Source organism: Caloenas nicobarica, chromosome 1, assembly GCF_036013445.1.
Source record: "Caloenas nicobarica isolate bCalNic1 chromosome 1, bCalNic1.hap1, whole genome shotgun sequence".
NCBI lineage: Eukaryota > Metazoa > Chordata > Aves > Columbiformes > Columbidae > Caloenas > Caloenas nicobarica.
The window spans coordinates 75683687-75699371 of NC_088245.1; the positions used below are offsets into that span (position 1 = coordinate 75683687).

Here is a 15685-nt window from a genome sequence, read left to right on the forward strand (position 1 = left end):
TGCTTCAGCTAAAGGAAAACCAAGGCTGCACTGAAAGAACAATAGGTCTGGAGCTTCTAAGGTGGAGAGCAAGAGAGGCAGCGATGTGTTCAGCATAGGCAAACCACCTGTCCTACAAAAATGCTCCTTCTTCTTGTTCAATGCCATTTGTAACTGTTCTGCAAACAGGTGTTGCTTAGAGGTGGTGACTTTCTGTTGCAATCAGACACAACCGAAGACAGGACTGACATTGCAAAAATCTCTAGCTCAACACAACATCACAAAGCTGACGCTGTCTGTCCCCAGGGTGTATGGCCACCAGCCCCATAAGTTCTAGGACACAAACCAGCAAGATCCTGCCACGTACTGCAGGAACCTGGCAACCTTCGTGCTTAGCAGGGATGCTTACCAGTCCCACGAACTTAACAAGACTGTCTCAAAGGGTTACTGAAATGAGTATGTCTTCAAGATGAAGCTCTGAAATATGCCTGACACAACTAGCGTGATGACACATCAGCTTAAATCACTGAGCTTAGGTCTGAGGACAAAAGTAAAGAAATGCCAGTGAAAGGTGAGACCAAATCTGTTCTAGCATTAGCAGAAAGGAGCAGAAATCTCCCTCCCCAACCCAGTGCCGCCTTTGATAGCCTCACAGCTTTGACTCCAAAGAGAAAGAAGACTCACACAGTCCCTTCATCTGTCTGTTCATCCCTACTCCTCCACTCCTGGAACCCCTTGGCAACTTCTACCACATTTAACTATGGAGTGGATGTCCCCAAAACATTAAGGTGTTTTAGGTTTCTGCTGGAGTAGAAGGAGCATCTTTTAGTGACCAAGAACATACTGCGGGGTGAGCTCAGCCTTTATTTGACATGCACATGGATGCTTTAAGCTTCCTGACACTAACACACAAGAAAGCAGCCTTTATCTGCCCCACTGCTTGTACTGCTGCTACTCAGTTTCTAGTACGACTGCTTTTACTGAAATGACCATTCCCACCACTGGCAGTGACTACAAGTCATTTCATTTCTGACTCAGCTATCCCATGTGTAAAATACAGACGATGACACTGCCCGCTAAAGGCTTTGTTACAAAAATCATACCAAAAGCAATGAATGCGATTAACAATGGCAGTATTACATGCCATGACCGTCGCTGTTTTTTTATTCTCCCCTCACATTCCTATTAACTGCAAAGTGTGGCTCCTCCTTTTCAAGGTGGCACCTGAGAAGGGGAGATGACATCTTAAGGTGTATTACAAAAACCACAGGGCGGAAGTCTTCCTGCTCTGCACCATCTCCCTGAGTGTCTCTCATTCTGTATGCCACCTCCCAGACTGTACTCAGCAGGAGCATGGAACAGCAAGAATGAGCCTTAGGCACGCTCAGGAGGTGTATTTAGGAGCCACCGATTTGAATTTCACCCCGATGACTTCTACTGAAAAGATCTTCCAAGAAAGAGAAGCTACAGCATGCACATCCTTCCTGGGGAATCTGGTTTTACCAGTGACTCTGCAGTATTGTTTTTCAGACCTTTGCAGCTGACCTCCCCCTACTCACACTACACCGGAGTCTGATGCAACGAAGCAGCAACCAGCTTTGGAGCTCTGGAAAGCAAAACCAGGACCAAATTTGCCTGTCCTGGAGGTATCAGGATTTGGGGTTGCCCTGTCTTGTGAAGAAGAGCTAAATGTCATTGCGGGCACGATGCCAGGCGGCAGTGCAGCATGCTTGGGGACCACATAAACCCCGCCAGGTCCACGGTAAGACAACCCCTTTCAGTGCTTGCTGGGAGTAGAGGGCTGGGCTGGAAGGTAAACCTGCTGCTATTCACAGACCCGCAATGCAGGCACACAACACTGAACAGCAAAGAGATGCACTGTTAGAAAAGCTCAGTCGTGTTCATCTGTGGAAAAAGGAAATTAAATGTGGCAGGTGAAGGATATGACCTGCTGTGGATAAATGCACAGGCAGATAAAAATAGGAACCATTATCCTCTTCTATTTTGCTCCTTTGATGACATTTCCAAGGTGTTAAGCATTCCCCCAGCCATGGTGGTCCCTCTTTCCCCTACACCCATGTGCACAGACATACACTCATGATCTAACCCAGCTTATTTTGGCTGGCTCAAACAGACACACTCAATTTACAATTATTTGAAAATTGGCAGCTAAATGTCTCTGGTATACAGTGAAGTGACGTGGGTATTTTAATATTATGAGTAATATGTGAAGTACGATTAATGTAGTGAATAAAACAAGCAGTCTTTACACGCTCGTCTGATTCGGAAATGAACTTTGCAGTGTTCCTTGCCAGCCTTCTGCAGAGAAGAATGACTAAATATCTCTCCTAAAAGCCAACATGCTCTCTCCTTCTCTCTGGCACTCCTTTCTAAATGAGGGGGAGGTGTTCCCTTTCCAGCTTAACAGGTCCATTATTATTCCTCAAAGAAATAAGAGAGAGCAAGGTTTTTAACAAGAACTAAAGGGGATAGGTTGTGAGCATTTAAGTTAGTGCCTGTGTAGTAGAACTGCACCTATATAAAACATCCTAGTACTGATCTTTCAATGTGCCTGGGATCTCCCTTGTAGTGAGAGACAACTGCCTTGTCTGGAAAACAAGCCTTGGCGCTGCTACATTGACCACCTGCCTTTCCTTCCCATCAGAGACGGCAGCACTTGCACACCGGGTGCAGATACGCAGTCCCAGGCTGCAGGTAATGTGGGAATGCCACCGTAACCTGGCCCTTCACGCTTGCTCAAGAGACAACAAAGAGGGGTTGGAATAACTGGGATGCTATCAGTAGCGTAAGTTGGTGTCAGGATAATAAAAAAGCTAGCTTAAATCTTCTTAGTTACCTTAAGTTAATAAAAAAATCAAACCCAACCCTTGCTTATATCAAAGTAATGCTACGGTTTCTATAATGAGTGATTGTTTAAAAGGGTTTAGTCAGAATGGTACAAACTTTTGGTGTGAAGAAAATCTGAGCTGCTGCTTACACACAGAAGTCCTGCAAGATGCTCGAGGTGGGTGAATCACCTTTACTTGTGCCTGTGACCAGTCTCCACTGAGGCTTAAGTCAATAATGCATGTAATTAAACTTATATTTTAATAGTCAACCTGAACTGAAAATGCCTTGTAAACTCCCTTCTGTAACTCTTTTACAACAGGGAAGTTAATAATGAGTGCACTCATGCACTGATATTATTCTGAACAACTTCCCTGTAGTTACTGCACGTGTTAATGTGTGTACAAGAACACAGAATCGCAGAGGAGGCAAAAAAAGAGGCCAAAAAAAATGGTCAGTTCATTAATTGCCTATGCTCGGTACTGATAAGGTTTCAGTCTCCAATCAAGACCAGAACTGACACTGTTCATCTAGGGTTATAAGTGCTTCTGGTTTGCTGTACTGTACCAACCAGATGTGCAGATGTATCCTCCTGTTCCTCTAGTACTGCACTATCTCCTGCTTAAGGAAATGACCAATTTCTAACACTCCTCCACCAGTATCTTCTGCTGGAACAGACCTGGAAGCTCTGTGCACCTGAGCAGTGTACCTTCGAAACAAGCTACAGCCACCCTTGCAGTGCGAGAAAACGCAAGTCGCTGAGTTAAGGGATTATGGCATTACGGATTGAAAGCGCAACACCAATTCATTAGCCAGCTCCTCAATTGGTATGAATCGGGGTAAATTGCTGTGGCAGCATTATTTGAGCCAAATCCAAGCACTAAGATACACTGTGCAGGCATCTTTCTGTAAAAACAGATGCTGTGCACCACACCTGCTCTGAAGACTATGGCTAAAAGAAGACATTTTGAGAGACCAGCAGTGGGGCAGAAAGAAGCTGGGGAGGAGGCTTCTCACAGGTCAGTGGATGGGCAGGGAGGAGAGAAGCACGGCTAGGGCAGGCTGGCTGTAGGAGGGGAAATCAAGACCAGAAAACTGCAGTGACCTTTTTTTTTTTTTTGGTAAGAGTTTGCCTTTAGAATTAAGACAAAATGCCAGATAGCTCAAGCAATGTATTGTTCTTATCTACCCCACAGTTGCCAGTGACTGACATTGATTGCCAAAAGAGAGCTACCTACAACCAAAGCAGCATTCACAGCAACAAAAGTCAACACAGCAGCCTAAGAAATTTCACCCTGCTACTCCTTCTAGATTTGCCTGATCCTCCAGAGGAGGCAGCAGCTTCAGGACTCAGTATTCAGCTGCCAGAACCATGGGGAATGGCAGGAATTCCCCACCGTTTGCTTCAGCACAAAGGTATCTGGAAGGTGTAAATCCCCACAGCACAAAGCTGGATGCTCGCTGCCAGCACTCGCAAGCAGCCTAACAGCAGAGTGCCAAGACACGGGAGGGTGGGGTTTATTTTTCTGATTTTTGCATAATAGAAACCACTGCCTAAGTAGCTCGATACCACCAAAACATACATTCCCCCTGAATCGCTATATGTCCACCCAGACACCACTCCTTTTGGTGGGTGGGAAGCCGGCTCCCCCCGGCACTGAAGTACCACCCCTGTTCTCTCACTGATGTTCTTAAGAAGCCAATAAGAAAAAATTATTGTCATTAAAATACTGGTTTTTGCCAGGTCACAAACAGTCTGTCCACGGAGTTGAGGAGCAACTGCAAAATTGGGCTGACAAGTCTCTGAATCTTGACCTGTTTGCTTTGACCATGGCCATGGCTCTCTCGGCTTGGTGTTTCCTGGCAAAGCAGGTGGAGCAGCCCATGTTTTCATGCACGCACAGCACATAAGTAATTTTAGTTCTCTAAAACAGTCACTACCTTCGTATGCAAACAGCATGGGTGAAAATATCGTTTTTTCCTTAGTGTTCGCAAATTCTCTCCAGAGCTCCAAGTGAAGTCTATGAGCAAAACCAACGCTGCGTGAATAATCGCACCCTGCAAGTACTGGGTAGTTAAAGGCAACATTTTCATTTTCAAAAGGGACTAATTGACTTAGGGCTTATTTCCTCTGGACAGTTACAGGAATAGCTAATTAGCAATAATTAACCTGATATACTTGCACTAAAACCTCCTTGAAGACACCATTGCTCCAGAATAAAACCTGATTTTTCTAAATTAGCTTAATCCAATTGGGAAGAGCTCATTTTCAGCACAGCTTCAGTCCAGCTGCAACTCCACAGGCTTTCCACGAGGCCTTGACCCTTTCGAAATAAGCCTGCAGCTGCTAGCTCACTTATGTTTTTGAAATTTCTACCCAAGGTGAAGCAATCTGCAAAGAGGGATAGGCTGGAATTACGCACCGGGTCATGCAACAGAAAATAACCTGGTCTGCAAAACTCGATCTTCAAAGAGTTTGAGGTGCATTAGCTCATGAACTTCAGCAACTATAAACACCACTCTTACGTATGAAGAAGTTGAGACAAACAGGTAAAGGGACTTCCCTGAAGTGTTACCAAGAGTTAATAACCTGTACAGAGTGTAGGACCAAGGAGATTTTGGCTTCCAAACATAGCTGCATTCAAGCAAGCATAAATATGTCTGGAGGGCTCTGGGGAGCAGAAATTCTCCACCACCACAACTTTCTATTACTGTAGTGAAGTCTAGCACATTCTCCATGGTGCAGTGGTGGCTTGACCAGCTCGGAAGTCCCCTTCACCCCCCCCGTCCCTCCTCTGCACCCCGTAGCTCTGCTCTGTCTGCCCCCCATGCACACACCCAGCCAAATGCTTCAAAGAGGGCTCCAAATAAAGGGTCAGGAAAAAGCAGGTGATCCTCAGACAGGCAGAAATATTCCAAAATATTTCTAAATAAACACTAAATATTGGAAGAAAGAAAATTTCTGAGTAGAAGTAGCCGATAAATATGCTGCTCTGGAATATTTTCTCCACTAGAAAAGCCTCTTTGTGATCTTAAAAAAACATTCATTTTTAATTAGAAGATGAAATATGGTTCTCATTACTATAAAAATTACAGCAAGTTACTGTGCTTATTACAACCCTGTAAAAATTAGCCCAAACCATAAAGTTCATTCTAATTCCATAGGTCTCCTTGGATTTACTCCTGATCTCAGTAATATCACAGGCATGTCATCTGTGTCTTCTCTGCCTTCTCTTTGCTATCTCTCCTTCACATTTCTGTGATTTTTTTCCCCATTTTCTTGCACCAAAAAGGATCTAAGTGCCTTTGACTAGAGGCTTTCTCACAGCACAACTTAGTATCAGCTCCTGATTAGGCAGTCTGTGCTAGCTCAATCAGAATGAAAACCTCGCGATGGATTTCATTCGCCCTGAGAGGGCCCCCCCCCCCCGGCTTGCAAGCTCAAGATTAAAACCCCTGGGTTTTTCAGTCCAATTGCTTTAGTCAGCATTCAGCCTTCACTTTTTGCCTGAAGCAGAAAAGCGGGGGGAGAAAAGGAACTGAAGACAATGTTAGTGAAAAAATCTAAGCTATTTTAATCCAATGCAAATTCTGTGAGCTGTAATGAAACTGTATTGTTCCACTATGTTGCTGTTGGTTGCTAGTTAACGTGCACTGCCGGTGTGTTGGTGTACAGATCTTTTGGGGTTCATGGGAAAGCAAGCTCAAAAAAGCTGTGATATAAAGCCTAATTTGCATAGTAGCAGACAGCAGCTCGGCACCGATCTCCCTTTGATCTAACAGTGTGGGGAAGTTTTACAGCACTTATTTTGGAGGTGAAGGAAAGTTAACAGGGAGGAAGAGAACCTCCTCGCTAGCACTGAGTGCTCTGTGCCCCTTGCACGCTGAAGCCTGCAATAAAGCTCCTGCAGTCTGCCCTCCCACGGTGTCGAAAAGCAGCAGGCATCCTCTAGTATAAAGTCTGAGGGCTGAGATGGGTCTGAACAGAGCCAAGGTGGCGGAGGGGATGTCGCTGGGCAGCCAGACTGTAGCCACACACAGGCTTATTGCAGAAGGGGAGCCACGCATCCTCCTCAAAAAAAGCTCGTGGTGGCAAGGCTGCTACCTTGCAGAAGACCCCACTGGCAAAACTCCGGCTCGGCACTGTTTCAGGACGATCCCCGCAGGACTGAGGCAGCATCCTCGCTCCACCTCTAAGGGCTGACTTTCGGCGTGGGATCGGCAGTCTCGTGTGGGGCAGGGCCTGCTGTGGGGTTTGGCTTTACCTCTCCCCACATCAGTTTTGATGAGCTTGGTTCAAAAGCAGATACACACATGCCACACCCAGGCACAGCTGCTAACATTAGGCAAGAAACCAGCAGACATTTAAATATAGAACAGCCAGGCTGGGTGAGAGGGAGAGCTCTGCTGGTGCATCTCAACTTCCTTGATCAGCAAGCTCTTATGCTTGATATTGCACAGAACGAAACAGAACAGGCAATCCTTTCGTCTGGAAGAACAAATAGCCCCATAAACCAAAGTATGGTATTATAGTCCTCTGTTGGGGTGTTTTAATTTTGCAGTGGAAAAGTAAAAAACATTCCACAATGTGACATTTTCAAAACTCACCTGAGATCTCTGGTGAGTCCAAGTTTAGACGCCCAGTTTGCCAGATCGACGTTACAGATGAACGCCAGCTCCCTCTAGACCAGACCCTGTTACATATGCCAGGATGTGCGCACACTGGTGATAGGCAGAAGCTACAGTGGATAACTTCTTAATACAACTAATCCAACATCATTTAAGCCCTGGCTTTCCTGAGGATAAGCTCCAGAGAGGATACACGTCTTTTTGTGCCTGAAAGAAGAATTACCCTTACTCTCTCTTCCACTCAGGAGAAACCCTTGTGCTATTAAATAAGAAATAAAGGACCTTCCCTTTGCCGCTGCAGTGCAGCTGGCTCACAATCTGCATTACTTGCCATAGCTTTAGGCAGCTTTTTGCCCACTTGACTTGCCACCGCAGGTCGCAGCCGCCTGTCACCGCACGGCAGCAGCCCGGCCAGCTCTCCCAAGGCGTTTTGGAGCCATGTGCCTCCAAATGCGACGGGACAGTGTGGTGATCCCTGCACAGGGAAAAGACAGCCCGCAGCAGGAAAGGAGGGTTAGGCCTGAGTTTGTGCAAAGCGGCAACAGGATGAGTCGCGGACATCTATTCCAGGAACAGGCGATGGCTCGTTGATCAGCAGTCACTCCTGGCCAGAGCTATACCTGTCCTGTCCGAATTAAAAATAACAAACTCTTCCCCAGCTCACTTACGAAAAACCTCTCTGGTTTGAGTATCAGCAGCCCCTAAGCCTGGAGCTCTCCCTCTCCCAGCAAGCCCGATGCCTGACCTGCTCTCCATTCACATCCACTTCCACAGCTCGTAAGCCAGACCTGGAAACACTAAACCCTGCCAACAAAAGCCATCAGCACACCATCACAAAAAAGACTTTGGGGACCGTATTCTACCACCTTGATTCACACCAAGGAGTATCCTACTCCCTTCTGCTTCCCACAGGGCTACTGGCCAAGTGAAACCCCAAGTGGCATGAGCCCAGGTGGCCCAATCTAGCCTTCGATTACCGCCACCATCCAGACCTTGTGGGCAACACCAGGTCATACAAATTGAGCAGAAATTCGGTCTCTTTTGTGATCCATACTGTTTCAGTGCTTGGTCTGCTGTTGGCATTAAACAAATAATTCATAATGCAGGCAGGAAACCAGAAATTGAGCGGTAAGCAGGAGAAAAGATGTGATTTTTTTTTTTCTCAGAATTCAAATACCTTTAACAAAGGTGTCTATAGTTCACTGGTATTTTTCTTCCTACAGCTGTACCACCATACAACTGTAAAACATTACGAATGACGTTTTCCAAGCTGTGACCCAGAAGATGACATTTCATTTTCAAAAAAGACATAAGAATACAATTCCTCACAACTTAGACTCATCTCTAAGAGTATCACCAAGGCGGTCATTAAGATGCCTTCTGAAATTCTGTGCTAAGTGACACATTCTCAACAAAATGTTTCCATGTTTTTTTTTGTCAAACAGTAATAAAATTCAGATGTATAAACACAATAAAGAAAACAGACAGGGCTTATTTTTCCCTGTCCAAAGTGCATGTGCTCGTATGCGTATGTACACACACACAGAGATATCTGTATTAATGTGAGTAAACTGAGTAGACTTTGTATCAACAACCAGCAATATATATAGTTATGCAGATAAAAATAACGTATTTTAGTAGCTGTGCATATATTTCTTTTTAAACTAAAATAAACCAAATCAACCACAAATGAGAGTATCTAGATAGACACAAAGACATATTTGTAGCTGGACCCTTTGAAATAAGTCCTTGTCCGTCACAACGCAGAGCAGGCTGAGCCATCCGCAGAAAAGGCTCTTTGCTATCAGCCCTCAGAGAAAGGTTAACAGCAAAGGGAAAAAGCCGCTCCCATCTTTTACTTGAACGCAAACTCTGGTACGCGCAACGCACAAACGCAGAAGCCCGGCGTCCTGTAACCTTGCCGAGCTGGGAGCAAGGCAGCCCAGCCTGCAAGCCAACGGAGCGGCTACCCGCACGTAAATCGCGGCCGCGGGAGCACGGAGAGGCTTGCCGGGGAGTCGGCACGTCGTGCGAGACCTTACCTGTTCCAGGTAGCGTTGGAGCAGGCCCGTCGCTGCTGGGTCCCCCGCTCATCCAAGGCTGCCTGCTCTCTCTTGCCCAGATCACTGAGGCTGGGCGAACTCATGAACTTCAACCTGCGAAGAGTCCTCATGGTCAAATGTGTGTTTGCGCGTGGCAGCTACAGATACACCATCCTGTTTACACACACACACACGCAGCTGGAGCAGCGGCAGCGGCAGCAATGCGAGCAGTTCCCTCCGTTTGCTGTTCAAAAAAGAAACTTAAAAAAAAAAAAAAAGAAGAGAGAACCAGTCTCTACGGAGCACACCTCTGCCAGCAAGAAAACAAACCTTTAATCAGATCAACTCTGACGTCATCAACTGTGGTTAATAATCTCTCCAGTCCTTTCAAAAAATAAAACTCTGAACTTCTGGCTGCTGCTGCAGCACTTTGAAGGGGCCCCTTGCAACCAGCAGCTGCCCAGGGAGCGAGGGCTTCCCCTCCCCCTGTCCCCGGGCACCGCGAACCGGGACTCTCGCTCGGCGCCGCCGCGGCGTGCTCCACCTGTCGTGGGAACTGCTCGGCTCCTCTGGCGGCTTTGGGGGGTCTGCTAGAATTTCTCCACCTCTCCCCTTCTGTCTCTGCACTCGCAAATGGAAATTAAACTGGAGGGCAACGGACAAAAAAAACCCCAAAAAACAACCACACAAAAAAACCCAAAACCACACAACAAAAAAAAAACCCAAACAAAACAAACAAACCCCAAGCAACCAATACTGACGCACTGAGACTTTATTGGAAAGTTTCGTAACTGCCTGTGCCCTGCCACGTTACGACACTGCACACACGCGCTCTCGCTCCCTGGCTCATACATATACATATACATACGCACACTCCCGCACTCCCTCTCTCCCATCCGCACGCTCACAGCACAGCCTTATGGCTCGCCTGGGAGGCTGCTTTGGCTGAAAGTGTCACATAAGCCACAAGACAGAAAGTATTCACAAGCAACACAGCTGCAGAACAAAAAGCGCTGGTTTAGGTTTTAGCGTTTTGAGGAATTTTTGGTAGTGCATAGAAGAGCCTGATGCTTTGTCTTGCTCTGCCTTTTTTTTTTTTTTAATCGTGATAACAGCTGCACAAATCGGGGCATACTTAGTTCGTACAAAAGCCCCAGGTGTCTTATCTTCAAAGGAAAAATCTCCCTCTGACTGCAGTACTGGAGCTGAAGGATATGCTGCTACAAGACTCCAGCCCATGCTCAGCTCGCTGTCACTCACTTGTGGTTCTGTTTTAAATTCAGGAGTGCCTGGCTCATCTGCTGGGAAGTAATGTAACAAAAGAGCGATTAGCTTTCTCAGAAAAGAAATTGCTTGCAATAGACTGAGCTGGAGCGTAGGAACTGCTCTCCTGTTGCTCCAGCATTGGTCTGCAAATAGCCTGGTAACAGCCATGAGGGCACCTTGCAGAGTCACCTTCCACTCCCTGGAAGGGTGCTGCTATATAGAAAAACTTATCCTCTCTTTCCCCCTCCCCCCACTTTCTACTTAGTCTTTTCGGCTGTGATAACCTATTGTCTAGACTCAGGCTGGAATGTGTTTGTGTCCAAATAATATGACAAAGCTTATATTCCAGGAGAACAGAATTTCTCACAGCGAGATCTGCCCTTTGTGCATCGCTTACTGAAAACTGATTCCTCTCACTATTCACCCAAACTCAGCTAAGCTTATTGCATATAAATATTTACCTCCAAAATTTATATTTGGTATCACCTCTGTGGGCAGCAGGTGCCGAACTACCTAGGAAAATAAATCCATTTTTACTTTGTGCTAGTTTTAGCAGCAGTAGTTTCATCCAGCTGCTTGGATTAGCATTATATTGATTGTCCTTCCCACATCAAAACCCGCAAGTATACAAATGAGCATCACGGTAGATGGCACGTAACATTTCACTTTGGAAGGGACCTGCAGCTCCACACTTAACCTACGTACAAAGGCATCGCTATCCCCGGTCTCTTCCAGATGTTTAAATCCTTCAAACAAACGAACAACAATCCACTATGTACACAGCCGCAAAAGGAAAACAAACACAACAATATATGGCTGTATTCTAAGGAATGAGATGGCTTCTACAGCATACAAATCAGTGACCAAAAATAGATACAGCAAAACACTGCTTTGTTCGGATCGGATGAAGGGCACTCCATTTCCGTGGATAATACAGCTCGGGAAAGCAGGGGACCACAACTTGGTCTGCGCTTCTGCTGAGGGCTCAGATAAACGTGCATCTACCCTGTTAAGTGAAACAACTAGTTGGATAAACCTGTGGCAATATAATTCCATCTAATTCCATTTTCCACCTACCTCAGTTGCTTTTCTGCATCTCACTTGCTGTGAATTTGATAAGCTCTGCAAAATATTATACTGGATTAAACCTTTGGAATTTTTAACTCTTTGATCCTTCGGCAGCACCGATGACTTTATAAACCATACCTAGATGATGCCAGTATCTCAGCAACTACATAATAACATTTCATCTGCTTTTTTTCTTAAAATCCTCAACTTCCTAAATTGACGGAACCCAAGGAGCTGCTGTGTCAACCTTGAATATGCCAGACAATCCTGCAAAAAGCAGCCCTTGGCTTCCTCATAAACTCCAAATCCTCAGAGAAGGGAAAAAAATAGACCTCTTTCCCTCTGTTTGTTGAAATATTACACCTATAGATGTCAGACTATTTTTATGCCACCTCATCAATCTCAGTAACCAGCACTAGATTCAGAGTTGACACATGCACAAAGCACATGGGAGAAGCAGCGTTCCAGTCTCCTGAAAAATTTCGGCTGGTGGTAACAGAGGGCAGGCTTTCTCTACACTTCTTCCTATGATTCCACCTGATCAAATGTTGATTTATGATGAAATTAATCCTTTTCAACAAGAGTTACCTCCACCCATAATTACCAAGTAATACTCCTCATTTACATTGTGCTGTGCATCCACAGACACCCTTGACTTCACGGCATTCATTAATTCAGCCCTCAGCAGCTCTTGGCTACGAAGGTAAAAGATATCATCCGCACTTCAGCGTGAAGAGTGAAGAAGAAAAAGGTGACGTGACTTGCCCAGGTCACCCCGTGAGCAGGTGGCAGAGATGTCAAGAGATCCTAGGACCTCTACCTCCCATTCCAGCATGCTGCCGAGGGGATGCTGCGGGGACTGGGTAGCCAGGGATCTCTTGGGCCCGGGGGGCCAGAGGGTGATGCAGAAGACAGAGCTCCTCGTCAAGGCTTGCAGCGTGGCTGTTCCTGTGTAGCCACTTGTGAAGAGAGTTGCCGCAATACAGCACTGCTTCAAGATCAAGAGGCTAAGCAGCAGAGATTGCTCGCTATTGGTCATGGAGAGGGGTAAGAGCACTGACCAGACTAATTGGGAAGGAAGGGAGGATGGGGGAGTGGCAGGGCCCCCCCCTTTAGGCTCAATAACGAGCACTACAAGCTTCTCAAATAGAACAACCGCACTCAGCACATTTACAGAGCCGAGACTGCAAAGGACTGTTAGGATAATTCATTTAATCCCAGCATGCCGCACGCAGTGCTAATACCACTATTTCACTCGCAAGAAAGCTGCAGCTCAAAGGTTAAGTGATTTAATCAAAGCCACACAACCACCTCAGTGCGGAAGGCACATCCAGCCCCAGCTCCTGCTCCCTCCCCTTCCCCTCCAACATCTCTCCTCATAAAATCAGGCCTGTCTCTACTAGAAACTGCTCTTTCATCTGTGGGGCCCACATCCTGCGGGTGACTGCGTGGCAAGTCCCGGAGCTGCCACGGTGCCAGAGACCTCAGGGAATTCTGCTCACCTGGACTTGCTTGCTATCTTGAGGCCTAAAACAACCTACAGGTACATGAATACAGCCCGACAGCCCAAGATGTTTTATGCCGTTGTTACAAGACAACGTTAGCATACAGATCCAGGACCTCATAGCAAACACGGCTTTTAAAATAATCACTAAAGGTAACTGTAGTTACCTCCTGGTGTGCCCTTAACAACTGCAATGCTCTCACTGGGAGCTGCGGTTTAAAGATCACATTGCTGCCCCTAGAAAATGTTAAAAAAATGTCCAGGCAGACCTCCCCAAGCATACACTTGATTTCAAAAGAATGAGATTTGCTAAAAAAAAAACCCCAAAAACCAAACAACAAAACCAACCAACCAACACCCCTACATTTTATTTACGTAATGCCATGTTAATTTTTACAGTACAACTGTATTGTCTTCCTACAAGTTTCTTTTTGACTGCGATGAGAGGGCAAGGAAGCAAAAAGTAACGCTGACAAATGGGAACATGAAGAAATGCACAATATATGAAATTCATAATAAAACTGCCAATGCTGTGACTGCTACAGGTCAACATGTCTTCGGCTACATCATTCTGGTACTGCAATGACAGTGTAACACTGCAGTGATATTGGTGCCAGTGGGAGGATATAATCAGCAAGAGAATTTGCTGTCTCAGCATTACTCACCAGAGCTGTGTCATGTAAAAAAAAAACAAAAACAAAAAACAAACCACCAAACCTCAAGAAACATAAATTTTAATTGGAAAAAAAACCCCAAACCTTCTACTTTGCTTTATCTCCCCTCCTCTTTTGGGGAAGAGGGCAGAAATCCCTATGGAAATACTGAATGGTGTACACTCTGCAAGTGAAGAACAAAGAGGTGAAGTGCAATCTGTGGCAGAAAGGAGTTAAAAAACGGCCCTAGACAAATGCGCTTTAGTTTTTCTTCGTAAACCACACCACAAAACTTAGGGCATGCCTCAACACATGCCAAAGCTCAGGAATTAGTCTTCTGAAAAACCACATTTCTTAAAGGCACAGCACGTCCTGCTGTGCCAGCAGAGGAGGGGCAAGGTGGAAGGCAAGGAGGAGATGTGCAACTATCAGGAAAAAAATAAAAAGAGTGAAGGGGGAAATGAAGTTGCAAACCTTATGACTCATCAATTCTTTTACTACAATATCCACATAAAGCTCCTTTATCGTCAGAAAACAAAGAATAAAGAGAATAAAGAAAATATGAAACCAAGCAGGCACTATTTATGCCCTTCCCCCTCCATCCCACTGACTCTCTGCAACCTCTGGAGATAAAGGTGCTCTCAAGGACAGTTTCTGCCTGTCATTTATTGAGGCTGGTCACAGGACAGCCTTGGTTTTGCTAGCCTTTTCCTTTATTTCTGCCCTCACCACAGCCAAGCACCAACTTACAGGAGAGGGTCTGGACTTACTGGGCCATCTCCCCAACCTCTGAAACACCTCCTGCGTGCTCCTGCAGTTCTGCATCCTGTGGCCAATGGCACCCGCATGACCACAGTTGCCTCCCTTTAGACAGAACCAGGCTTTCTGTTCCTTCAGCTGCATGTACAACTCACATGTGGGGTTTCTTTTGTCTTTTACATTGTGGAAAAGTAGAAATGCTCAAGCAAGCAGGAAGAAGAGTCCTTTGACTTCTGCTAGAAAGGGATACTCTCCCCCCGCTCGCCATTTCTGCAGCAATACCTGCAAGCACAGTCCATCCTGCAAAGCTCCAGAGCAGACCCGCAGGCAGGCACGGCTGCTGCAGTTCCACTGCCTGCTTCGGAGACACGCTGGCTTGCACCAAACATGGACACCCCTCATCGCTGCAACCTGTGGAGGATCAGCGCCCATTTCCTGGACCTTCCCTTTGCAGCTTTGCTCGGCGTGAGGCCGAGCAGTGCGAATGTGCCTAGGAGACTTTCTCGGCAGAGAGAGAGCAAGCAGCATCTAAGCAAAGGGCCATCTGCACTGCAGCAACCATCCACGTCTAGTTTCTTTTCACAGTTTTCTGCTGGACGACATTTCTTGTGTGTTCACTGACTGAGTTTCTCAGCCTCCCCACCTTGACCTCCTCCTGCTTCTCTACCACCCTTTGCTCTTACACTCCCTCTTCCTTTTTAGTCTTTCTTGGTCAGTCAATTCTTCCTCAGGCAAAGTTTTTAAATATAAAGGAAACAGAAAGGAAAAAGAAAAAAAGAGACCAAAATGCTAGTACTAACACAGTGTTTGCGAACCACTCTTCAGCTGGCTGTAAGGGAATCAAGTCTTCACCTCGCCTCTTTGGACTGTGAGCTCTTCTCTAGCTCTTCTTTACCTTTTCACTTGGTGTTTGTACTTCACCTAGCAAAACAGGGCCC

At 46.0% G+C, this 15685-nt stretch overlaps 1 protein-coding gene across 4 annotated transcripts in view; it reads right to left on the minus strand.

The window, feature by feature from the left end:
- Window positions 1-15685, minus strand: part of PRR5 (proline rich 5) — a 71524-nt gene that overhangs the window by 45321 nt on the left and 10518 nt on the right. For 2 of the 4 annotated variants that reach the window (XM_065638212.1, XM_065638190.1), the window contains exon 1: window positions 9498-10111. In XM_065638212.1, the coding sequence (XP_065494284.1) occupies window positions 9498-9628 (131 nt within the window). In that variant the 5' untranslated portion in view covers window positions 9629-10111. Of the gene's footprint in view, window positions 1-9497; window positions 10112-15685 lie in introns of those variants that run through there. The other 2 variants (XM_065638199.1, XM_065638207.1) reach the window with 2 other exon arrangements.